This window comes from Pteropus alecto, unplaced genomic scaffold (assembly GCF_000325575.1).
Source record: "Pteropus alecto unplaced genomic scaffold, ASM32557v1 scaffold28, whole genome shotgun sequence".
Lineage (NCBI taxonomy): Eukaryota > Metazoa > Chordata > Mammalia > Chiroptera > Pteropodidae > Pteropus > Pteropus alecto.
In genome coordinates, this window is record NW_006441063.1 from 3,363,289 (window position 1) to 3,390,261 (window position 26,973).

Sequence of the window (26,973 nt, forward strand, 5' to 3'; positions counted from 1 at the left end):
ATATATCTCTATGATGTAATAGCCTATAGCCATAAAAAAAGAATGAGGCTGTCAATATATTATGATATGGAAGGAGAGAAAGACAGACTTACTTTTCATGACTTTGAACTATTTGAATTTTATGACATTCACATGTATTATCTATATTTAAAAATATTCTTTTTACTTATACACTATCCTTAGAAAAAAAGTGACCTAAAGATCAATTTACCTTTTATTTCTGAAAGCAACACAACAGGTTTCTGATGGACTTCTGCATACCTGGGTTTTGCATCATGGAAATAACCAGTTATCAGATGTTGGATTTTATGAAACCATGATACAGAGAATTGCTCTAAATGTGGCAAAGATCTGAACACATAAAGTTCATGTTCGTCGTGAGTTCAAGTTGTAAATTTTGATATTTATTTCTATGCTACTTTTGTTATTAGTGAATAAATCCATTTCATTCTGTCTACTTTAGAGATGTCCCCAGACTTCACCATCACCCCTCTCACCTACCCTGAAAATGTCATTGAAGATAGGATGAGGCACATCATCAGGTCTGAAGACAATTTATTTTTCCAAAATAGAAAGTAGTGATGATCTTACATATTTTGTTTTATGTTTTTAAGAAGAGCAATGTATGAATATGGGTGTGAGTTGTTTTTTTTTTAAGCTACACTAGACCACCAATTTCAATTTTCTAGAATTAGGTAGCCTATTTTTTTTTATAATATTGAAAATGGATTGCTTATTCTCTTACTAAGAGTAATGCTAAATATACTCTTAAATATATACTCAAAATTCGAGAAGAAATTGAAAATATGAAACAATAAGTTAGAATACACCTGAAGATGATTCTAACTTTCCCGCTACTAAAATCGTTCCTATCCTTTTAAGGATTTTATATGAATTCAAGTGAAAAAAATGAACTGAGGGGCTACAAGATGACTCCAAAAGAAGACTAGGTCAGGTATGTTCATACTTAAATAATCAGACTCTGCTCTGCCTTCCTTTATATATGTCCTCCTGTCCACCCTGATAAACATAGGATCACGTCAAGGAGTACAGTGGAAAGAACACTAGCCTAGGCATCACACCTTAGATTTAAGTCCAGATATAGTCACAGCTTATATAAGATCTTGGGCAAGTCATTTCAGCTCTCTGGGTTCAGATCTGGAATATGCAAAATAAGGAATCAGATTTGAGGCCCCCTTCAGCTTTAACTACCTTCACATCTAAATTTGGTGGCTAAAGCATCTGGAATTCCAAGTGACAGATGGAATTGGTAGATTGAACCATTGGCCATGATTCTTCATCCTTTCCTGTAATCTCACTCTTGCATTGGTTTCACTGTAGCAGAGTATATGTCCCTGCCTCTTGATTTTGGGCTTGGCCATGTAACTTCTTTTGACCAATGGAGTATCAGTAGACATGACACAAGCAGGGCTCAAAATGTACATTATTTCTTACTCCCTCTTAGTTAATGGCTTAGAATATTTTATAAAATACATGTTTACAACAGACATAACAGCTAGGTCATAACCAGGTGACCCGATATCCCGATTTCCCCAGATTAATCCTGGTTTACATCTATTGTTCTGGTATGATGATTTGGCTCCCTTCGCTCTGAAAAGTGGGCTGATTTAGATTATAAATTATATAGTCACCACAGGAAAAAAAAATTGTCATTTCATCTTGGAAATTTACCTGGTTAAGCCACAAGATTGCTATAATAACAGGGCCACCTCCTTGCTCCAACAACCATTCCTACAATGCCTTTTTCAGATTGTGGGGATTCCCAGGGTGAGAAAAAGGTATCCAATCCCTTCTAGTTACTCTTAAAGTGCTCTATATCCTGAGTGGCCCCCCTTTCCCTCAAACCATTTGAGGAAACCTAAAGTAACTCATAACTAGCAAAAGTTTGAGGACTCCCAATCTCAACTATAGTGTCAAATAAGCTTGTGCCTTCTCTCATATAGTATAAAGCCTATGAATAATTGCACAGCTTGTTTTTTTGGCAGGACAGTGTAGTACACTTTCTATCATCCAATCTCGAAGGCCCTGGCCCACGGGCATATAGAAGTACGTGCTTTTTTAGACACTCGTCAATGTTCATCACACTGATATCTCTCTCCTCATGTCCCAATACCCTCAAGTGAGAAATGACAGGGAAGAGAAATCCCAGATCCTATGCCTGCTACTAGTAGGAAATGGCAGCCAGATGGTCCTTGGAGGCCTCATTTTGAAGAATGGTACCTTCAGAGCCGACGCTTCCCCATGCTGGAACGAAGCATGAGTATACCCTCTATGGGAGTCCCAGGATTGTCGGCCATCTTCTGCCAAAGGCGTTGCTCTTCTCCCTGAGAGTCCATCCAATCCACATTCTTCCCATGGCTCACACCTAAAGAAGGGAACGGGGAGCATTATACTTCACAGATGAAATGTTTTGGTCTTCTGGAAGACCTATTAACCTCTGAAGGGGCCTTTTGACCAGAGAGCTCTTTACTCCCTTGTTCTCATTTATCATACCTACTGAGTGGTGTTAGAATGGAATGCATTTTTGCCTGCACTACTCTCTTCTGCCTAGATGATGAGAAACAATCAGGATGGCCATAGTGGCTCATTTCTTCACTACTTTGGTAGTGTAGCAGAGAGCTGGCTCATCTGGACAGAGCTAACATGACAGAACAGGCTGAACTGGGCTCTGAGGCTCTCCCTTTCTAAGAAGGCCACTTCTCTGACAAGGAAGCTTTCATTTTAGTGGTATAGATATTTTTGGCCCTCCTTAATCTATAAATAAGTAGAGCATCATAGGGGTGAGTCATTCTCAACAGGACTGTTGACCATGGTGCATGCAGACCATCTATGTCTGGCCTAAGCTATGGGATAATGAGAATTTCAGGGGCTGTATGTGCTGCCCTACTATAATTTTTCCCCCAATTCCTCCTGTTATAGTTGTGTCCTTCAGGCACCAGTGGTGTGCTTCCACGGCCTGTTTGAACAACATTAGATGTTATTTTTTTAGGGAAAAAATTATTTCCTTTCAAACAACTAGTGTGAGTAATGGCTGCAACTGCTGGATAGAAATGAGAAGAGGATAAAGTAAAGTTGGTCTTGGAAGTCCTCTCCCCTACAAGTCTTTGTTGTCTTAGCGAAACCTGATACAAGGCCCAAGAAAGCAGCAGAAATTCACTTAGACTAAAGTGTAAATGATATTTTATGAAGAGAATGAATGTAAACACTATCCATCCCAAACTTCTAATTGAAGGATACGAAGTTATGTAGTAGTATTTTATTTTAAAAATGAAAAGATCTTTGGCTAAAGACATGGAAAATCTGTGGAAATTGCAGGAGACAGCTAAGCTGAAACTATACATACACCTACTACATATCACACCTGCAGGAACCGCTCCCCTGCCCCATGCCCAGTCACAGACCATATCAGGGTCCCCAAGTCCCTCACCGCTTCCGGAATTCAAACGAACTCCTCCCAGAAAGATGTTGCTGGAAAAGGCCTCCTTGTCCCAAACAGTAAGTTCTAGGCAAACATTCTTTATATCCTGGGGATGCAGACCACTGAACATGAAAGTATGATTCCACTGAGGATTAACACTCTTTTTTATTACCAGAGTTTTGTGTTTGGTGGCTTTGCTATCATCAGGGAGCAGGTAGCTGCAGGAGAAAATGCAATCAAGCCATCAGTGAGATAGTAGGCAGAAAATGACATCCTTGAGTAGTTATTTCAATTTCCCATAATTCCTGGGGTGTGTGTGTGTGTGTGTGTGTGTGTGTGTGTGTGTGTCCTTTGTGGAGGCAGCCAGCTGACGTACAGGTTGTCTGCAATCTCAACACCCAAATCCCTATAAAAGGCAGCAACATGTGAATAAGCAGAAAAGCATGCTTTTTTTGGGGGGGGGGGGATCCCCTTCAATTTTCTATCCCACATTTTTATGTGCTTAACTCTGGATTTATTTTAGTGAGATGGTTTGTTATTTCTTTTAAGTGGGGCAACAGTAAAATGACCAAACTCTCTTTTCTAATCCTATTTTGGTCCTTTCCTCATCTTGAAATGAAAACACCTCCTGTGGTGGACACAATAAAATATCCTGTCTTCTATCATCTTTGCCCAACCTCTAGTTTGACTTGAAGCCAGGATGAGCAGTTCTTGGTATGCTAACAGCTTCTCACCTCAAGTGCCCATGTCTCTAGGTAAGGACTTTCCTCTGGTGCTGTGTGAGCTTACTCAACTTACATGCAGGGAATCCTGGGATTACTGGGGATTTAATGTTCCTAGGAGCAACCTTCAACCAATCGGTTTTAAAAGTTGATAGATGAATCCCACAGCTTCCCTGTCCCTTGAAGAGACAATCCTAAGGTACTTTCCACAGAGTGAGTTCCTTCTTTGTTGCTTCTCCAGTGCAACTGAGCCTCAATTGCCCACAGTAGTAATGTGTCTATTAATATATTTTTATCAGCTTCCCTCCATTCCCTGTCTTATTTTCTCTACTCTCTCACTGGTGCTTCCTGGAATCTCTTCTCAAATAAAACACCTGCACTCCAGGCCTTCTCTACCACGGTCAAAAATAATGTTTTTGACCATAGTAGAGAATGAGGCTCCAGGTACCTAATGAACCAGGGTACAGGCTTTAAGGAAGAAGACATATGGGTATCATTAGTTCATTAAACAAACATGAAAAATGTCAAAAACAAATGGCCTTACAATAAAAAAAAAAAAATACAACACTTGCGATTTCATTTCCTATACCAAGCAGAGATGACTTTCTCCCAATATTCATTCTCTCCTTATACTTTTCTAAAAATATCCTCATTATTTTTAGTAGGCACAAAATTGCCCAGAATAAAGACTATATTCCCAGTCTCCCTTGCAGTAGTATAGTCATGTGATTAAGTTCTGGATATAAGAAATAGTCTTGTATGAAAATTCTCGAAAGTGTATTGCCAGATGGAATTTGGATGGGACAGATGAAACAGTTATCTTGGCCCGTGAGGTGGACACCACAATAAGACAGAAGAAACCTGGGTCCCTGATTATCATGATGCTTCCATATCTGCCCTAGATACCTTACCTTTAGTCTTTGTTTACATGCAAGAGAAAAAAACCTTTTGTCTTTAAGCCACTGTTATGCTGGCTCATAGACAGAGCTAATATTAACTGATATATTTTATAATATTAAGCTTTATAGAAAGATCTATTATTGTTCTCTCATGCTCTTTTAAAAAAAAATCTGAAGTCCCTTTAAAATCAGCTCGATGCTGAAGTGTAACTAAGGAGAGAATTTACCTGAAAGTTACTGGCATTTAAAAAATTTATAGATACCATCCTTTATAAGCTCTGCTTCGTACATTTTATTACTTTTTTAAATTTATTTTTTAGGCAAGGTAACCCTTGGTTGACCTCACAGATTGCAAGGACCTTGTCAGCTTACAATCCCTTATTTTTTTTTTTTATTTTTTAAGCCTACAGCACCTGGTTTTCCTAGGTGGTCTCCCATCCAAGTACTAACCAGGCCCGACCCTGCTTAGCTTCCAAGATCAGATGGAATCAGGCTTGTTCAGGGTAGCATGGCCATAGACACTGCTTCATAAATTTTAAACATAATAAAGTGAAAACCCCTACAAGGCCACAATGAAGCCATAGGGAAGGAACCCTTCATCCCACCAAACAGTGAGCAGGAAGAGGCCTGATCCGGATGGTGGGGCTGGTGAGGCAGACTGCAATGGCATAATCCAAATAAAGCATCTCATTACTATGAGAAAGAATGAAGGACAGATAGACCAGGATTCAGGCACACACGCTCGCCATTGGGGAAGCCCGAGACATCTGCTTCTCCTTATTAAAGGCCTTATCAAAGTTAGAACATGTGAGGGTAAAGGCTTGACTCATTTCCTTGTAGGAAAAAAAAATTACACAAGGATTGAAGAGAGGAATGAAACTGTCATCTGACTCAAAGAATTAACGTCATGGGAATCTGTTTGCCTTCATGGGTTTTATGGCACTTCATGAGAGCAAGGGCCATGTCTAATTTCTGAAACCACAACACTCAGCTTGGTACATGTGTGCATTTATGTGTTTGCTTGAAAGAATGAAAAATATCTCTCAAGTTCTAGTTCTTCTAATTATAGGAGAAAAATCTCAAATAGAAATCAAGAGACATTTGTTTTGGGGTTGCCTAGAATGGGTAAATATGTCCATTTAAAGGGCTATATTCCCTCAAGAAACAAAGTGGGCACAAATTCCCAGACCTTCCCCAAAGCACTCGCCAGTGGATATCTCCAGGAAGAATGCTCTGACTTCTCCACTTTTTACTATTTCCCCCAAGACAGCAAAATGCCAAGGATCCAATATTTTTGTTGTTGTTGTGTATTGTCAGCACCAAATGATAATAAAGCACAATAAAAGTATATTACATGTAAAAAAAAGTATATTACATGTAGAAAAATAATACTTTTCCTCCTTCAAGAAATGAATCGCACAGGAAAATTTGCCATCTTGAAGGTAAGAGTGGTGAGAAATACTGAAATATGCTGGAAGCAGCCTGAGGGCTAGAATAAACAGTTCCCTCTGTACTCGTTGTTTGAGATGGAAGAGCCAGCATTCAAGGGTAGCTCTTTCCTAGTACATTTTGAATAAGAAGAGCATTGAAGCTTCACTGCTACCACTGCCTCGTGGATCACAGATTCTTTAATCTCTCATTAAGAATGATCTAAAATGAATTTAAAAAAAAATTACCCCTTCACAAAGCTATCAGAAGTGCCTCCTGACTTCACTGCTGTCAAATTCTTTGCCTCTTTGATGAATACTTCTAGTATTCCTCCAGAAATTAGAGGCGACTCCTTCTTTCCTCTTTTAATGGTCTTCTTTCCTGCTTAAGCCATCAAAATGAAAGAGAGGGAAGAAGAAATAATGAGGGGAAAAGGGGGAGAGGGGAAGGAGGAAGAAGAAGAGGGAAGAGAAGAGGAGAGAAGAGAGATTGATCATGGGTTCCATTTCAAAATTTACAAAGAAAATCTATAAAGATTCTTTCATTTGCTGATTGAATCAGGTCTTCATATTATTTATTATATATTTTTCCATGTATTGATTTAAATATTTTTTTTATCCCATTGGATTCCTTCTGGATAGGTCTTTCATTTATATTTGTTGAAAAAACATGAACAAATAAATTTTAAATTTTAAAAACTCCCTTATAAGGTATAGCTTTTTTTTTTAAAAAAAAGGTGAGCAACCCTTGGTTGACCTCACAGATTGTAAGGACCTTGTCAGCTTACAATCCTTTATTTTTTTATTTTTTACGCCTACAGCACCTGGTCTTCCTAGGTGGTCTCCCATTCAAGTACTAACCAGGCCCGACCCTGCTTAGCTTCCGAGATCAGACGAGATCGCGCTTGTTCAGGGTGGTATGGCTATAGACAAGGTATATCTTTTTACAGGGTATAAAGGAATAAAATTGAAAAGACCTCGTAAGCTTCTTGGGCCACATTCCTGCCCTCATTGGGAAGTAGCTACAATGAAAGTCACATATAAGCACCAAGACTCCAAAAGAGAAAATTCTATAACTCCCTTCTTTGATATTTTAGTCTTCTAAATTGTCAACTCCATGCAAGGCCAGCTCTAAAGACTATAGCCCAGGCAAAATTACATTTTTGAGAGAAAACTCTTCCCACATTACATTTTTATTATAATGAAATATGTTCAAACATGAATAACAACTACCACCTTTATTTAGTATGATTTTAAGCACTTAACATGAATGAACTTATTTAATCCTTACAATATTTCTAGGAAGTAAGGAAACTGAGGCCGAGAGATAGTAAGTCACTTGCACAGGGTCACACTGAAGAAGGTGATAGTGAATGGGAGAATAGAAAAGACTGCCTATAGGAGTTGATGGAAGGAGAAGGTCAAGAGAGATTTAAAAGTTGTCTCCATCTGGATTTTCCCTTTATACTCTGTGTTCTAGGTCAATTTCCTCCTCAAGACTCTCTGAGTAGCTGTGAATGTCATAAATCCATAAGGCAGCTATCTATACCTGCACTTTCCAGACTGTCCCCTCCTTAGCCCCCACTCCACCCTGGGGAAGATCCTGTATCTCTGAGACTTCCAGGAAATAAATCTTACCATTAAGGCTGGTTTCTAAGTATGAACTTTGTCCTTTCCTTGCAAGAATCCCACACCCTTTCTCACATATAGTATCTATTTCTCGATTCTCCTCAAAAGACAGTGACAGTAAAAGATCTTTTACATTTATTTCATCTGTGTAATGCAAAAGTAACATAGTCCAAGCAATTCCTGATCCTTCATCACAAGCTTCTAAAAAAAGAATGTCCTTGATCAAAGTCATTGGTTTTTTACTCTACCTTGAAGTTGTCCTAGTGGAAGCATCAGGTTCTCCTCTGGGAGAATATAACGTAAAATAACTGTCAGCTCTCCTTTGTACTGAAGGCCAATGTCAGCAGAAAGTTCCACCTGGCCGAGGGGAGGCAGGTCAAAAGAAAAAGGAGAATGCTTGTTTTGTTATTTTGTAGCCCATGTTTGTACAGTATTTACTTGGTGGCTTAAATGTGACAATCCATTCTAATTCAACTATAATAGCACTTATTGGTTTAAGAGATGTCTTAAGTATGAGAAAACAGAGGCTGGAAAACCCTACGGAGGCACTTGCATATAACATTTAACATCAGAGTAAAAGGAATTTGAGAGGAGATGTGTAATACACATTTGTGTACCTGTGATGCACTGAGAACTGAACCATCAACAAACATACATATATTTTGGAGAATAAGGCAGGAATAAAACGCCCCTGAAAATAGTGCCACAAGATACTTCTTCCTATCTGTCCTTGATGTCTCAAGGCTTTCCTAAGTGACCAAGGGCGAAGTTGGCAGTAATGCTTGATTCACACTGGGTTGCAAGCCACCAATATTAAAAACTATACTGGTAATTCACATCATTAAAATTCATTGTGGAAAAACTGGTTCATTCAAACATTGTTGTTGGAAACGTAAAATGTAAATGTAAAATGCTGTAGTCACTCTGGAAAACAGTTTGGCAGTTTCTCATAAGACTAAACATACAACTGCCATACAACCTAGCAATTGCACTCTTGGGCATTTATCCTAGAGAAATGAAAGATTATATCTACACAAAAATCTGTACACAAATATTCGTATCATCTTTATTTGTAACAGTAAAAAACTGGAAATAGCCTAGATGTCCTTCGACATGCCATACCAAAGAATACTACTCAGCAATGAAAAAGAATGACTACTGATATATGTAATAGCTTGGATGAAGCTCAAGAGAATTATGCTGAGTGGAAAAAAAAAAAGCTAGTTTCAAAAGGATATATTCTATACAAGTCCATTTATATGGCATTCTTAAAATGACAAAATAATAGATATGAAAAACGAATTAGTGGTTGCTAGGAGTTAGAGATGGGCATGACAGGATGCGAGCGGGCATGGTTATAAAAGAACATGAGGAATCTTTGTAGTAATAGAACTGTTCTGTATCTTGACTGTGGTGGTGAATTCACAAAGCTACACATGTGATTAAATTACATAGAATTAAATACATACACAAATGAAAACTGAAGAAATCTGAATAAAACTGGTAGATTATCTCAATGTCAATAGCTTGACTGTGATACTGTACTAGTTTTGCAAGATATTATCATTGAGGGAAACCGGGTAATGAGTTTATAGGATCTCTTTGTATTATTTATTATAACTTCATATAGATCCATGAGTATCTCAAAAGTTTAAATTAAAAAATTAAATGTGACTCCAGAGCCTCCCAACTGCCATCGAGTCAACTGAACTTTAATTTTTCATAAATAGTGTAAAAAAAGTAATGCACTTTCTCAAGTATTTTTCTTCAGACATCTGATTCTTGAGCACTGAGTCAAGGGTTGAGAACTGCTCTCTTTTGAGAGAGAGCAGATTGGAAGAATTCAGAAACCCCAAAACTCACAGCAAAGCCAGAAGCTGTTCAAGCCTCAGCAAAAAAAAACTGAGACCATAGCAAAGAAAAGAAATCCTTGCCTGGTTTTCTTTCATCCTGGTGGCGGTAAAACTTATTAGTAAGGGTAGAAAAAACATCTGAAGTATTGTTTTATTCAACCATCTTACCAGGGGTAAAAATGAGATTAGATGGTGAAATAGACTATCCATCCAATATTTAATCTGATTATTTTAGATCAAGTGCCTTGTGAAAAGGACTTTTCTTATTGTTTTGAAGTTTCAGTGAATGTTATAAATGGGTACTGTGATTAAAGAAGTCACTACTTTTTTTGATATAGCCAATGAGCGTTTGTCTTCTCTCTTTGGATCTGAGTGGGTTCCGTGATTGCTTTGACTGGTAGACTATGGCAGAAGTGTTAATGTGCCAGTTTCTGGGCCCAGGCCTTAAGATTAACAGCTTCTACTTTCTCTCCTGGAATGGATAGTCCTGAGATGCTCCTTCTGAGAACTCATGATATAGGGCCCAAGCCACATGTAGGTGGCTCCAGCTGGCAGGTATGAGTTCCCAACTGGCAACAAACATCAACTGTGAGACAACCAACTTAAACAACCTGCCCGGTCAAACCTTCAGATGAATTCAGCCTCACTCTACCATCTGGCAGCAACCACATGAGAGACCTTAAATGTGAACCATGTAGCTGAGCCCAATTATCCCATAGAATTATAAATTTTTGTTTTAAGGCACTAAGGTTTAGGGTAGTTTTTTTATACAACTGGTAGTTCTATACAACAGGCTCCATTTGCTTTTGGCTGAGATTTTGGGGTAGGAAAAAGTGATAATGTGCAGGTGTCATATACTAATATATAGTATAGGGATCAAAACATGCATTGTTGAGATTTATTCACTGGTTTTTAATTTAACTTAAAATATACTGGTGGCGTTATATAAATATAGTTTTCAAGTCTTGGGGAAGTAGAAAACTATAAACATGAAGTCTTATAGCATCATAATCACATACAAAAGAAAGACAAAGGAGAGAGTCATCATATATCCTGCACGTAGATCTAATATTCTGGGGTATTTTTAATATTCTTGAAAGGAAATTCCAAAGCAGCATCCTCTTCTTGCCTACCACCAGTTTACATTATTCGGCCAACTCCTGCTCAGATAAAAGTAGCAGAATTCAATTCAATTCAACCATACAGAATGGTTTCCTGTAGTAATGCTTTTTAAGGCATCTTGCCAAGTGCTGTGGGAACATAGACACAGATCTTGTTTTCAATGAGTGCTCAGTCTATCCAGAAGACATATATGCTGTAGAAGCTCTATTAAATTGCCGTTATTTAACTGATTCATCAGATTAATTAATGCTCTCCATTCTCAATGAGGAGCAGGATCCTCACCACAAAGACCATGTATGTCTGCTCCCATCAGTTGAACTGCATGCTCACCAAAAGTCAGCATTAGTCTCCCAAGCTCTTTACGCCAGGCATCTTTGTGGCTCTAATTATATAATTTAATATTGCATGAGTACAAAAAGATAGCTATTGCTATAAAAATTAAGTTAAATACTATAGAAGAGATAAAGATTTGAAAATAAATTTGCTATTGGATTATATTTGGGCTTGAGGCTATAAAAGACTGGAAAAAAATCATGAATATTGAGAGACATTTTATACTTGGTTTACTTTGAAAGTATTCTTAAATTCTTCTTTCCCTTTAGAGAAACTCAAACTAGAAACTGTTGATGATGATGCATTAGGGGTAGAATATGCCAGGAAGATATGACAGAATTTTAATCACTGAAATCATACTGAGATAAAATGAATTATCCCTGTTTTAGAAGACTTGAAAATAAATGCACATTTGTTTGTTTTGAGTTAAAATAAATGTTTAAGAAATGCATTGGGGATATGTGTATGATTTCTGTACTTTATTAACTGATCAACTATTGATGTTGATTGCTGAGTCTTCTTTTGGGCTTCTACTGTGTAAGTTCAATGTCAGACGAATACTGACAGATATTCCAATTCAACTACAAAGAAAACTACTGTGGCAAGAGAGAGAGTAATCCAGATTGAGATAAAGAGGTGGCCCTCGTTTGGTCCTTAAATGATGGGAGAAATGATACCAGATGGAATGGGAAGAAGGTTAGTCTGAGTTAAGAAGGCAGTATGAGCAAAGTACAGTGGGGACTGTAGGATGTATATAAGAAATGGTAGGAAGTCAGGTGTGGTTAGAGGTGTGTGTACAGGGAGGTTGCAGCACGGAAAATAGAAATAAGGTGTCTCCTCTGAATTTATGTTATAGTGTTCTAATAGGATGGGTAGTGGGGAAGTGAGATCACAAAGAGAAGAGAGGCTTCACAAAGTTGTGATACCAGGCAAAGTTTCAAGGAGAGTAACTTGGCTCGGTCCCACAGCAGAGCTCTGGAGACAAGAGAGATCACACTTCAGAGCTGGCCCCATCACAGGCAAGGGAGTGAGAGCGTTTATGCTCTTTCTGCCCTCAACTCCCAGGAGACTTACATACCCAAGCTATTCTGGCTTTCTATGCCCACAGACCAAGACAGCTGCAGGAGGCCTGAGGACTCCTCTCTTACAAAGATTGTCAGGTGTTGGCTAGTGAGAGTGAAAGTGGTGGACAGCCATATATGTATGAAAGTGGGGATATGGGAAGAGCTCTGACATCCTCCTCTGCTACAGAAAGCTGGGCCATATAAAGGGAGCACTGAGTTCCAGGGTGAGGATTAGGATTTATTCAAATCACATTCAAAAGCAGTAGGAAACCCCTGAGGGTATCTGACAGAGCAGAGGAATGGCATAATCAGATAATGCCCATTATCTTCTACTTTTTGAAGAGAGAGAGAGAGAGATCCACTTTCCATCAGAGTAGGAAGCAGAGTTCCCAGTGCATTTACAGGTCTAAGATGGGATAATAATTTACATACAAAAGTCAGCCAAAAGTACCCAACATAGAGCCTTTTAGCTAGGTGATAATTCCACAATAACTTATATTTACTCTCCGCCTGAAGGCAGAACAGAAGAGGTTTCCTTGGAAAACCACTTAAGCTTACTGTTCATTTTCAAAGGTCCTTTTTATAATAGCACCCTCTGGGAACACATGAAAGAGAATTCATACTAACAAATCCCTTTCGTCTAAATACTTAACATGCCTTTCACAAAGATAATGACTTATAGCTACTAAGCACATCCATGTTCTGCAATAAAATGGAAGTTATACCGTGAAATGACTTTACAGTATATTTGGCATCTTGAGTTTTCTCTACCTGAATCAGCCTTCTGACTGGCTTAGTGCTGTAAGACCTAGCAAAAACAGATAGGTGTCAAGGTATTGTCACTAACACTGAGTCAATAAGCAATAAGACACTATGTCTTTCTAGTATTCCCACTGCAGAAGAATATCCGTATTTCTAAATGCTTGAGGACTATTAATTCTGACCCTCTATTACTAAAGAAATTGGTCCCTGTAGCTCACACTTCACCTCCTCAGCTGGATAATCTACAAGAAACACCAGGTCTCTGGGGCTGCTCATCCTATAGATGTAGCTGATGAAGTAACTACTGCACTGAAATGACTGAGACAGGAAACTGAGAATAAAGTGACACTTCTGATAATCAACGCCAGCTCAGCTTGAAGATGAGCTACTGGTGAAGTGGGAGACAGTACACAGCAGGTTTTAGAATGGGTCCCACCCCATTTTTGGAAGGCATGGTAGCTAAGCAAGTCCAAACCTGTAGCCTTTCCTCTATATGTGTCAAAGGAAACTTAGCAGAGAAAGATGACGTGGATTAGAAACACTAACTTATGTTGGGTTCCCCAGAAGCTGACTCTGAGGTGAGGATTCTTATGCAAGTGACAGGTCAGAGAAGGAGAGGGAGCCAGACAATGGATCAGCCCGATCCAGCTGGGGAGCTCTGGAGTGTAACACCTAGGAGTTTTTTCCACTCTCTGTAAGGGAATTGGGCTTTCAGATCTCTCCCCATTCCTAATCCATCAGGTGTTGGCTAAGGGTTGCCTTGTGGCAGGAGGTACAGAAGTTCCTAAGAACTTCTGGCTCTCTGCCCACATGGGAAAAAGCTACAGTAGCCTGAGGACATGCTTCTAGAGAATGTCTCAGGTAGAGGGGATTGGAGGCAAAATTCCTAACACACGTGGTGAAGGGAATCCAAGGTCATCTGGCAGAGGACCAACTGAGTTCCAGACATTAAACACAATCAGAACTTTTCTACCTTGAGCTGGCTCAGAGAGATGCTTCTCCTTTATGATAGAAAGTAAAACCACTCAGTGGCAATGTGAAGGTGATTACTTCGGAAAGTTGTTGGTCCCTAAACACAGAGGATGCCTGCAAAAGCTCAGATACTATCCCAGTACAAATCCTGCAACCATTTCCAGGAAATTGACTGGAAACTCTGCAAAGAGCCCCAGTGTGCTTTAATGTTAAGTTTATGACAGGTTAAGTTAATTTCATTACTAAAATGCATGTTACTTGTTCTCCATCTGTGTTACGCATCATATAATGTCTTGGACATCTTCTAACTATGATTCCATGATGCCCACCCATTAAAAATACAAGGAAGGGAGCAATAGGAAACTGTTAAGTTATATTAAGCGTTATCCTTTATGGTAAGGCTTTTCACTCAATTCCAAGGGACACAGTGCTGTAATTACCAAATATTTTCCATAATTAATGTCAGGGGAATGTTATGCTATTGTGGACTTGTTATTATTGTACATCATATCTCTATCACATTTATGTTAGTCATAGGCTTGCCGTTATTTTATGTTTAAGGATTGCTATTATATTTTACTGTCAATTTAACCCACAGCCCAACGATACCTCCTAAAGATTTTCCATGAGTTATTTACACCATGTTTGAGGTCAACAGTTATAAAACCCCATCAAAAAGTTGTATTTAACTTCTGAGTCTCAGACTCCTCATATAAAATGGGGACAATGATATTTAGCTCGCAATAGTTGTAACCGTTAGGTGTGAACAATGCTTCTATTAATGATGATCGGTGTTGTTGTTGATTACCGACCTTTGTTTTACCCTGTCTAGCATCCACTCACCATTCCTTTAATACTAGTGTACCTGGATTTCCTTTAGGGCAATACCACCTTCAGGACCAGAGTATGATCTGATTGTCTTAAGCCAGCTAATTTAGCTCACCTCCGTGGCCATACGGTGATTAGCTCAGGATGGGCAAATAATCTAATTAGAATTAGGAGAGCCAAGCCAAGGGCATTGGTTGAACTGTTGGAGGATGAGGAACTCTCCTCTCTCCTGGACAGTGTGGTACAAGAATGACAGGCTTTGCAGCTGATACAGTGTCTAAGAGAAGCATATCGGGAGCTAGTGAGGGAAGCTAACACTGCATGAAGTCTAAAAATGAAGCTAACGCAGAGATGAGAGACCAAGAGATTTCAGTGCTTTAATAATATTTGAGCATCAGGATCAATTACATAGCAATAATTTCCTTTTACTTTTTAAGCAGTATGAGCTAGAGTTTCTGTCAGTTGCAATAAAAGGACTGCAATGTAACATAAATATTACCTAGCACTTATTGAGCGCTTACAATGTGCCTGACCTAATATTGCAAGTATCACATAGAATGTGTGTTCAAGCCTCACAGCATTTCTATAAGCTATGTCCAATTATTATATCACAAGTGAGAACATCAAAGTTAAGGAATTTACCCAAGGTCACACACACAGTTGTGAAGCTACCAGGATTGAACCCAGGAAGTCTGATTTGACTCCACTATCTTCACTGTCTTTTCTGTTTTTGCCTCTCTATACAAAGAACAATGTTTGGTTATGTAAATGTGACCTTTTTTTCACGTTACTCTTGACTTGAAGTCACCGTACATGTAGAAATACCCCAGCTGCATCAAGTGAATCCAAGGTACTCTTGCTCTAGTTTAGAACATATTATATTATCAATTTCTAGAACTAGCTCTGATATTGTTTTTTCGACTATAATTCAAGACCTAGGTTATGAATCGCAAAAAAAGGAATGTAGGAAATCAGATACTTTAGCTACTGTTCACTTCTTCATGTGAACCCAGGCAAGACAATTCCTGCTTATGTCTGAATTGTGGAGAATGAGGAATGGAGAGAATGTTTTGAGACTGATCTTGCCCTATGGATTTGTTTTTGCCTATGTGAAAATGAATATTTTCTCTTTATAATAGGATCGTATAACGTATTCCTTTTATCCATGAAGACCGCCAAATGATGAATAAATTTTTAGTAAGTCAAATTAATACTGCATATGATTATGTGGTTTGCATTACAGTCTGTACTTAATGATTTCCAAAAGAATATTTACATTTATGACATTATTCCAAAATTAGCTGCACTAATCTCACAGATTATCACTTTAAAACTGGAAGTCTTCAGATTCTTTAGGCTTGTGACATCAATTAGGCTCATAATTTGACTCACTGTATAACTGTATGACTAATTTGGAAGCATTTCCTACCTTGGGCTGAAGCACAAACCACTCATCACTTGGATTTTCAAAGTTCCATGAGTCAAAAGGAATCTCCACCTCCCCAAGGAAGCTATTACGTCCAAATCGATCATAATGCCAGACTGAGAGCTGCAGAGTTCTTGTTTCGAGCTGGGTATGGCTGATGGTATACTGCAAATGAAATTGACAGTATCATATTCCACATGGAAGGTTTTGCCCAATTCTTAGACAGATTGGAATTTACTTCTGCCATCTTTCAGATCGGATGCATTAGCAACATGAATTTTATTTTTCTTTGGTTCTGCTAAAACAGAGGTTCTAGTTCGTTAACTCCCTTTGTGTTAGACCTAGCACTGAAAGATATATCAATAAATTATTTGGGTCGGGGGAGTGTCACAGTAAACTTCAGATATTGTGTAAAAAGTGTTAGGGGTTGAAGCTTGTTCCCTTTCCAGCTTTACCTGTTTCATTGGCCTAATTATTATTATTTTTTTACCATCTACTTTATAAGATCAAGGTTTATTCTGTCAATTCTCCAACCTCTCTATCTTATTTTATTCATGAGAACTCCCAAATCCAGAAAAGTATTGGTAGTAAGACACTTGCAAATACCAAACTTCATAAAGTCCAGCCTAAATGCAGGGATGAATAGATACATATGTAGATTAAGCAGAAAGAAAATACTGCTGGGGTAGCTGTTCCTTTTCCAGCAGAATGTCATCCAGGTCCACATGCCAAATTCCTGCAAACCTCCTTCATGTTATTTGCAACTACCACCTGGAATATGCTTCAGACTTAACTGACTCATCTTGGGTTTGCTTCTATGTCTGTCCCTGCCATTCCTGGCATAATTAATCTTGTCTCCCTGCTTCCTGAATTTGCCATGTCACTCTGTTTGTCTATTCTGCATGGGCTCATCTTTGCTATCCTATTATGGCCACTGGATTCATCCTCTGCCTGTATTCATTCATTCTCATTTTGATCTGTCTTGATATTGGCTCCTGCTTCCACAAATGCCTCCACTCGCCAACTTCCTGACTCCATCACTTTGGGCATAAGGTCCATAAATTTCCCTGTGACTGGCAATAATTTATACATTTCAGTCTCCTCAGATCTTTCTTAACAGGCTAGATTGGTCCAGGCTGAGAGAAAAGGTTATTATATGGAAGCCCAGGGGGAAAAATAATTTCTCTAGGATTGAGACCTAGGTCATATCTTATCTAGGCCACTTTCTCTGATATTTCTCAAATCTAATCCTGCATTTCCACTGTTCACTAACCACATTCCTAAATATAGCCAAATTCTGAAACCATAACAAGAAACAGCACATACTCATGCTGTGTTAGCAGAACAATGAGTGTGCACAAAGTGACCTGCTAAATCAGTGTCAAAAGTAATAAACTTCCTTTAAGGGGAACTAGAAAAAACACTATTTTCCCAAGGGCAAAACATATTTTTTTGACAAGATGTACCCGCTCAGATGTAATTTTGCTGGATCATCTCCCCTTAAGATGCAAATTCAGCAGCAGCACAGAAATAAACAGAACAGGAGTGGTTTACATTTTTTCTTTTCTAAAAACTGTTAGAAAAGCATATTACATTAATTTATTCAAATTCTTCTTTTCTAAAATATACATAAGCTTTGCCATGCAAATTCTCTGTAGTTACTTTTAAACCAATGAGGTTGTAAACAGTATCACTTAGTTACTATGAGAGACTATTTACCTACCTTTAGTGTTTCATTGAATTCTGGATTGGTGCCTGTTCTGATTTTGGTCTTGCGCTTACTGTTTCTAGATTTGTCAGGGAGAAGGTATGACTTGACATAACTGTTGATGATAAAAGATGAAAGCAATTATTGGGAAACATCTACTTTGCAAGAAATGCTCGGGGACTTCAGTGAATAAAAGAAGTAAAGGGAATAGGTCAGTAAGCATAAGAGATAGAACCAAAGAGAATATAGTCTACATAACAGAATACCTTAAAAATCACTCTGGGCCCTCACTGAGAGAAAAGTAGTTAAGTGTAGTGGTAAAGAGTATGGGCTCTGGAGTTGAGCCACTCCATGCCTCACTAGTTTTGATGAACTCAAGAACTTACCTAACCTCTCTCTCTGTCTCAGTTTCCTCATCTGTAAACCTGGGATAGTAAGAGTATCTAACTTATGGCGTTGTGAGGATTAAATCAGTTGATATATATATATATAAGGAGCTGACATACTATACTACTCAATAAATATAATCTATTATTATGATCAATGGTATCACAAAATATTATGGGGTTACATTCCTCTCCATTCAGATGTCAGGTCTTCTGATGAATGTGAGTGGAGTCAATGGTAATGAGTGAATGAAAGAAAATGATGAAAAAGAAGAAATAGAAAATAACGACCTAAGTCAAAATAGCAATTCTACCCAACACCTTGCTTTGAACTATTCCAGGAGCCTGTTGGGGCAGGGGCATCATGGCAGACTCAGAAATGTATAAGATATACAAGATGCTACCAGAGTCCTGAAGCACATCTCCTGGGGCTTTAGATGACCCCTTTCCATGTTAATCTAAATGATTATATTGGTACTGAAGCCCAGTGATATTTAGCTGAGGAAGTAGGTGGACTAATGTGTATTCAGAACCTTTTCATTTGTCTGTCTTAGGACACTTGGAAACAGCTTTGCTGAGTTGTTTATTTAATCTAGGTCCTCTAGTATGTAGAAAAGGAGTCACATAGCAGGTTGGAGAATGCTATCCTTAGCAATGCCTGCTTACAAAGTTGGTCCTTGGCTGGCATCTGGGAATGTAGATTTCAGGAGGATTCTCATCATTCCCAGAACAGATATAAGGTGCTCATTGTGACTAAACTATTTATAAAAACAATATGGCTCACGATGAATATCTGCTTTCTTTCTGGGAGACTGGAATTTTGGTATGTGACCAGTTGAGTCTCTAAATAGCTTCCCTGGCAGACAACATCTCACAAGTGTTATCATACTCCATTGCTAGAGGAATTAAATGCATCCTATGTGGCTACACTGGGAGAGAACACTTGGAAGCTTAAGCCTGGATTCTTTAGAATTTCGTCACATATGCCTCTTCCTTTTGCTGATTATGACTATGCATGGAGTCCTATGATTCTTCCTAGTAAATCATCAAACCTGGCAGTGGTCTTTGGAACCTGATACATCTTCATATCCGGCTCCCCTCTAATGTGGCATCATCCACAACTGCCCTCCCAGGCTGATCCCTAGAAGCCTGAGAGCCTCATAATTGCCCTTTTGAGTTGTCTGGGCTAACAGCTTGGTAATTTTCTTTGGAGGGTTTCCCAGAACAAAAATCAACTGTTATACATCTTGGGGTATGCCAACATGTCAGCCTTCTATTTCAAAGAGCTGCCTCTGTGCAAATTACAAATATGTCAGTTCTAAACCATGTTGGCTAATAGCTTCTTTAAAATCAGGTAACCACAGTCATAACTGTTAGGCAGGTAGGTAGCCATGAGCAATGAGAGTGAAGGCCCAGCTCTGAAATCTCAGGAATTACAAGAATGATGGCCCAATCCAAAGGCCCACCCCTAGGACCTTCCAGAAACACCCATTTTTTTTCAAATAACAATGCCCGTACATCCCGAAGTACAAGGAAATAAAAAGCCACAAAATAGCCATTGGTTTAGGCCAGCCACAAACACCTGCACAGTGAGGACTATACTGACCTTTTCACTTCAGCCTCATTATACCATCATTATAATATCACACATACACCTGGAAATTCATGAATCTAATTATAACAGACTGAAATCTGGATAACTATATGTGCAGTAGACAAAAGGTTATATAATAGCCAACTGTCAATCAAAATGACCTCACATGCCAATCATCTAGCACCGACCACTCTTGTAACCTCCCATCATGGCCCAAATATAATGCAGACTCCCCGCTTCTATGGCCCTACGGCCATTTCTCGCATAACCTGTTTCTCTCTTGAAATGTACATCAATAAATCTTATTTTTCCTAAATTTCACTGATCTGTAATTCTTTACTGCATTGGCGAAAATAACCGAGGGCCCCTCAGCACCACTGGGGCAATGATGGATTTAGATCTCCCCCAATGGTAACACAACCATTATACATGCACTTCAGAGAATATTTAGAAGTGTGACATAGGAGGAAAGTAACAATCAACCTTCAGAGAAGGCTCTGAATCAAGAGGAATGTTAAGACACTTCTGAAAAAGAAACACATATACTGACAAAAAAATTCAGAGATTGAAATAATCTGAGGAATATGTTATGTGCTTACGCATCTGTCCTCTGTTTCTTTTCATCTCCTATGGCCAGATTTCTGCAATTCTTGACAAAAATGTAGAGCCCGCCAGTTTTGTAGCAGTAGCTGATGTGGAGAAGGATTTCACCACTGACCTTCACGTTGCCATAGTCTCCTGTTTCACTGTAAACGCTCATCATGCTGTTAAGGCTAGTCTGAAAAAAAAAACAAGATGAAAAGAGGCATCCAGTGTTAATCTAACTAACTCTTCACAGAAGCTACCCTCTTCATTTGATTACAATTTCTGTTCTTTATAATCAGCAGGGAAGTCTAATGAGAGGTTAGAAAGCAAGAAATAAAAATAAAAAATAAAAAAAAGCTATTTTTCTGGTGTTGTATAAAATCCAGCCTTGAGAAAGGATAAGATCTAGGACTGTTAGTAAGAAAGGCAGGAAACTTGCTGACAGGAAACTTGCTGAGAGGAAAAGTGTTTCCCTTTCAGGATAGCAAATACCCTTTGTTTATTCGCCTCTTCTTACAAACATAGAGTCATTGAGGCATTTCCAAGCCCATCTCCTCTCCCCATCTATGTAGCTTTCTCCTTTTTCACTGGTAGTCTCAAAGTCAATCTACTTCAAGGTCTAGAATGCATTGATGGGGACAAAGAAAAGCTCATCTCATATTCAGTGCTAGCAGGAGCCATAAGCTCTCAGACACCCACAGACAGCATCCCATCAGCCTCTGAGAAGCCATAACTGCAGCACAAGGGTACCCACAGCTGCTGTGATTCTCCTGAGCAGCTGTGTGGCCACCTGGGTAGTATAAGACAACAGCTTCATAAATCTCTGTAAAACAGCAACCCATAAAATACAGTACTAAACAATAACACAGCAAACAACAAAGAAAAAAAAATGTAAAAAAGTTCAAATCTACCAAACTGAATGAAGTTTCTGACATGTTACTAATGACAAAAGGCATATTTTAAATTAAATGTAATAAAATTATCCTTCAGTGTCAGAAACACAAACTCTGTATCTTAGCAACAAGACTGTCACCTGGAAGGTTTTCATGAGTGACACAGTAGTTCCAAAAGTCCTGTCTGTAAACCATTGGAAAGTAATGACTATGGTGAGTGTAAAGAGAGCCTTGACTTTCTACTTTTTCATTCATATACACACACACACACGAATAAAATTGTTCAGAGACTGATCAAAAACAAAATGTGAGTGATGTGGCTAGTACCTCTTTTAAACTTAAGTCAAGGACAAGAGAAAACCAATGATGCAATAATTCCAGTCAGCCCTCCATATCCATCGGTTCTGCATCCCAAGGATACTGAGGGAGGACTGTACTGGGAAATTATAACTTAAAAGAGAGTCAGTGACTGACCTAATTTCTCTTTCCTGTTCCTAAAATAAAGCAACAGAATTGTTATGATAGCAGATGGCTTTGAGCAGTGTGTTTCAAACTTTAATCGCACATATACATCACCTGGGGATCTTATTAAAATGAGGATTCAGATCTATTCCAGCTTAGGTGGGGTCTGAGATTCTGCTTTTCTAACAAAATTCAGGGTTCACAGTTTCCAAACTGTGTTGAGGCATCCCACAGCACCACAGCAAACTCACAGGGGCACCACAGATATTTTAAAATTTCAATGGAAAACGGGGCAACATCTGTCAGACATCATGCAAACTACTAACAGTATTTCCCAGTATCAACATTACATCATACTTTATTTTTTTTCAATGAAGTCCTACCTGTGTGAAGCTAAGTTTTTGGTAGCTGCTGCAACCAAAACAAAACAAAACAAAACAAAACAAAACAAAACAAAAAACCAAAAAACAAAAAAACAAATACTGCACAAAAATCACTTTAGAACAAGAAATTAAAGTGGTGCTGTCCAATTAGCTTTCAAGATTTGACAATCTATGTAGTGTTCAACAGACACATGTATCTCATTGGTAAGTATTGGGGGCTATTTAAGAATGGAATATTATTTTTCTTTTGATTTATGCATATTATTTTTTCAAATGGCCACTAAGTTAGTAGGATACCAGTGTTTATTTTTTTGACCTAAGTACTTAACAAATGGGCTAGTTAGGTATTACTTTTGACCTAGGAATGCTATGAAAGTATCACTAAGATACCAGGGGCTCTCTGAACTGACAAAGTTTTAGAGTCTCTGTCCCAGGTAATGCAATGTTGCTGGTCCATGAACCACACTTTCAAGTTTTAAGGGCTTTGAGAATAAACCCCAACCTCCCCATATTACATGAGAAAATTCTGGCTCAAAGAAATTGTCGGCAGTGCCGAGACATACAGCAAGATCTCCAGATTTTTAGTTTGAGGACCTCCCCACCATACCTCACTACCTCTTCATATCACTAATTTGTGTCTAAAACACACCCCTCTGTAGCCATTATTTGAAGAAGATCCTTTGTCAGCAGGGGGTCCTTATGGATAGAAGAAAAATTTAAGAACCCACAAATGCTGAAGCTTAGGAGAGATTAAGGCAGTTAAGGCAATTCTACTACTAATCAACCTGATGCTCTTAACCAAGCCAATGCTGTGATTTAAGAGATATTTATTCTACAGGTATCTCTTTAATGGTAAATCATTTTGGACCATGTGTCTTTTGACTGGTACTCAGATTCTGTTTAATGAATGTTTTTCTTTGGAATGTTTTTCTTTGGCTTTTGACGACGTTATTTATCTTTTCAAATAGAACCTCTGGTTAACTGTACGCAAGTCGCAAAAAGATAAATGGTGGAAAAATAGCCCACATGATCAGATTTCTCTTACCATAAAATTTGTGAAGTATGGTTGGGAAGAAGGAAAAAGAAAGATTGAAAACTCACAGTGTCTGAGTCAGCATCAGGCACATTTAGGTAGGTCCACTTCCTGTTGGAGCCTGCTTGAGAATTCTTTAAAGAAGTCGCCCAAAGGTCAAAAGGAAAAAAAGGATATTAGAGCAACAGTCAGAAATCAGAGAAGCAAAGAAAAAGACTTCCAGGTACATAGATGGGTACAAGAAAACAGGGGCTCCTAAAGCCTACACCTCAAGGAAAGCCTTGAACACTAAAATAAGAAGGGACTTTGTTTTGTTGGCAGTGGGAAGGTATGGATGGTGTTTGAGTAGGAGAGAAACCTGACTGGGTATGTTTTAGGAAAATGGCTGCCAGCAATGTGGAGGACAGCTGGGAGTTGAAATAATTGCGGGAGGAAAATGTATCAGCAGAGAACTGAGATAATTTACAGGCTTGAGCTGATGAGAGCCTCAACTAAGGAGTGAAGAAATTTTAAAACCTGGGTGAGGACCATGCAAGGAGAGGAAAGAAATCAGGAGCCTTAGGAAAAGCCCACACAAAATTAAACTAAAAAGCACTCGGTGGGCAAAGCAGGAGACCATGATGACTTTTAACTCACTATCACACATTGTTCTAAGAGTATCCCTATCCCTTTTGGAAATGCACAGAAAATCATCGAGAGAAAGAAGAAACTTTCAGTGTGTGCTAGAGAACTGCTTACAGTTGACAGGCCACTTGCTAGACCCTGGGTATTTGCAGAAAACTGGGAGGACACTAAGTCATCAATGCCTTCTTCAGTCTCTTCCAAGGAGTCCTAAGGGAGGAGGGAGGGAAAACAGTGGTTGGGTTTATTTCTTTCCTAGAAAGTCTTTTCACTTCAAAAACTGCTTTCTTATTTAACTATCTGAAAAATCGGATACAAATATCTGGAAATCACCTTATTCCTAGGTTTCCATCTTTTATCTCCATTCAACCTGAATTACCTCATCAGATGAGTGGGGTCTCCCTCCTAGTGGTGCTTACTTTATGGAAAAAAAACATGAATTTAAGAAACATGCAGATCTAGTGTTCAATTACTACCTCCCTGATCTCTAAGGTGATTTACTTGGGGCAATGTACGTATTTTAATTGTATACTGTCAAGATGGGAACCATATTTCAAAAATCTCTCCAACAGAATAAACTATTGACACTGAATTCTTGTCCGAAATATATATATACATACACATACACACACACATACATACACATAAATCGATTATATCATGCATATTGCTTTATTTTTATGCACACCTTTCTTTTTCGCTTATCCTTTCCATTTCCCTCCTCTCATCCTATTAAACTAATATTTTGCATCCTGCTGTGCATATTATATTCCACATTTTTCTCCTTGTTTATGTGAAAAATCATATAATATTATCTACACACAAATTGATTAGTCGTACATAAGAATTTCTTTTAACCGTAGTTTTATAAATTGAGATTTTATATATATAATTTTGTGCCTTAAAAAATCTTTTCATTATAAAATATAGCAAATGGAAAGTACACAAAACATAAATGTACAGTATAATAACAATATAAAGTGATCAATCAGAAGACCCCTTGTGTCTTGTCCATATTAAGAGCCCTTTTGCTACTTGAAATAATATCTTAAGTCTTATGGTAATCACATCTTTGCTTTTTAGTTTTACTATCTAAGCATACACCCCTAAATAATATGATTTTCTTTGCTTGTTTTTGAACTTTATGTAAGTGGAATTAAGTTATTATATACTCCTTTGTGTTTTCCATTTTTGTCTAAATACTACAGCCTTAAAAGGCATCCAAATTATTGCATGTTTTTATAGTTTGTTCATTTTTATTTAGTATTCAACTGTATGATATCTCACATTTTACTTATCCATTCTTCTGTTGCTGAATATCTGGGTTGTTTCCAGATTTTTTCTATTATGAACAAAGCTGCTGTGAATATCTATGAATATGTACCCTGATGCACAAAAACCCAAGTTTTACTTGGGTGTAGACCAGTGAGAGGAATTTCCAAGTCATAGGGCATGCACACCTCCACATGCTTATCTATATTACAGATAATGTCAAACTTTCAGAAGCAGTCCTACCAATTTATAGTCTAGCCAGCAATGTATGAGAACTCCTGCTCCATATCTTTGCCTTCCATCCCAATAGCTGGTACTGCCAGATTTTTTTCATTTCTGCTTATCTAGATGTTTAATATTCATGATTTTAATTTTTATTTCCTTTATTACTAAGTTGAGCACCTTTTCCTGATCATGGGGCAACTAAATTTCCTGTTTTGTGAAGCACTTTTTCAAGATTGATTTTTATATTGGTTTATTTGCCTTTTTCTCACTGATGAGGTCACAAAATGAGCTGGAGTACCTGAGGATATCAGAAAGTAAGAAAGTGCTCAAAACAAAACAAAAACAAACTAAAGACAACAAAAACAACAAAAAACCCAATCCACAATGATAGAAGTATGTCAAAGGGACACAGGTGTCAACTGAAAGAGCTCTCAATGGGCAAAGCTAGAAAAACTTGAGCAAGAAAATGAAATAATATTGAATTATAACTCCAAGTACACTCAATAATATCTATGAGTACATACTGATGTAAAATAAGTGGTTGGAAAATAAATGGGTGAGAAGAGACACATCTCCTATGTAAAATAATTCTAAACAATTTATGTAGATCTTCTATCTTTAAGGAGGAAGAGCATAACTCCTTCAGTGTGGGCTATACACAGTGACTTTTTTCCAAAGAATACTGTGATAGAAAAGGGGAAGATAAGTAACTTTACAGGGGAGATGCCTGACAAATACTACCTCAGTCAGGTGATCAAACTCAACATTAACAGTGATCAGTCAAGTTGAGAGTATGTACCCTGGGTGTGATGCACGATGAGAACAGCACTTGGCTGTTGTGGTGTTCCACCCAAAAAATGTATATAACCTCTTTCTAACCATGAGAAAAACATCAGATAAATTTAAATTAAGGGAAAATTCTACAAAATACCTAACTAGTACTGCTCAAAACTATTAAGATATCCCCAAACTAGGAAAGTCTGAGAAACTGTCACAACCAAGAGGAGCTTAAGGAGACATGATAATTAAATGTAATGCAGTATCTTGGATGGAATTTTGGAACAGAAGAGGAACAAAGGAAATCTGAATAATGTATGGACTTTAGTTAATTATAATGTATCAACATTGGTTCATTGATTGTGATAAATGTAGCTTATTAGATGTAAACAGGAGACACTGGGTATGAGGTATATGGGAATTCTTTTCACAAATGTCTATAAATCTAAAGCTACTCTAAAATTTAAAAAGTTTACTACAAATTGTAAACCTGTGATAAACTGAGCTTGGTCGTAGTGTTTCATCCTTCTTATACACGACTAAATTCAATTCGCTAAA

General features: G+C 38.1%; 1 protein-coding gene, 1 non-coding gene and 1 pseudogene across 8 annotated transcripts in view; all 3 read right to left on the minus strand.

The window, feature by feature from the left end:
* Positions 1-249: 249 nt before the first annotated feature.
* Positions 250-26,973, minus strand: part of SYTL5 (synaptotagmin like 5) — a 216,001-nt gene continuing 189,277 nt past the window's right edge. For 4 of the 7 annotated variants that reach the window (XM_025051339.1, XM_025051337.1, XM_025051336.1 and 1 more), the window contains 9 exons: positions 24,259-24,351; positions 23,589-23,654; positions 20,764-20,942; positions 18,200-18,299; positions 16,480-16,641; positions 8,365-8,473; positions 6,737-6,869; positions 3,449-3,657; positions 2,121-2,386 (listed from right to left, as the gene is read on the minus strand). In XM_025051339.1, coding sequence (XP_024907107.1) covers positions 2,244-2,386; positions 3,449-3,657; positions 6,737-6,869; positions 8,365-8,473; positions 16,480-16,641; positions 18,200-18,299; positions 20,764-20,942; positions 23,589-23,654; positions 24,259-24,351 — 1,194 coding nt within the window. In that variant the 3' untranslated portion in view covers positions 2,121-2,243. Of the gene's footprint in view, positions 2,387-3,448; positions 3,658-6,736; positions 6,870-8,364; positions 8,474-16,479; positions 16,642-18,199; positions 18,300-20,763; positions 20,943-23,588; positions 23,655-24,258; positions 24,352-26,973 lie in introns of all 7 variants that reach the window. The other 3 variants (XM_025051342.1, XM_025051341.1, XM_025051343.1) reach the window with 2 other exon arrangements.
* Positions 5,462-5,580, minus strand: LOC112484939 (annotated as a pseudogene).
* LOC112484922 lies at positions 7,300-7,418 on the minus strand. Its single transcript, XR_003048299.1, has one exon. It is a non-coding gene; the product is annotated as a 5S ribosomal RNA (ribosomal RNA).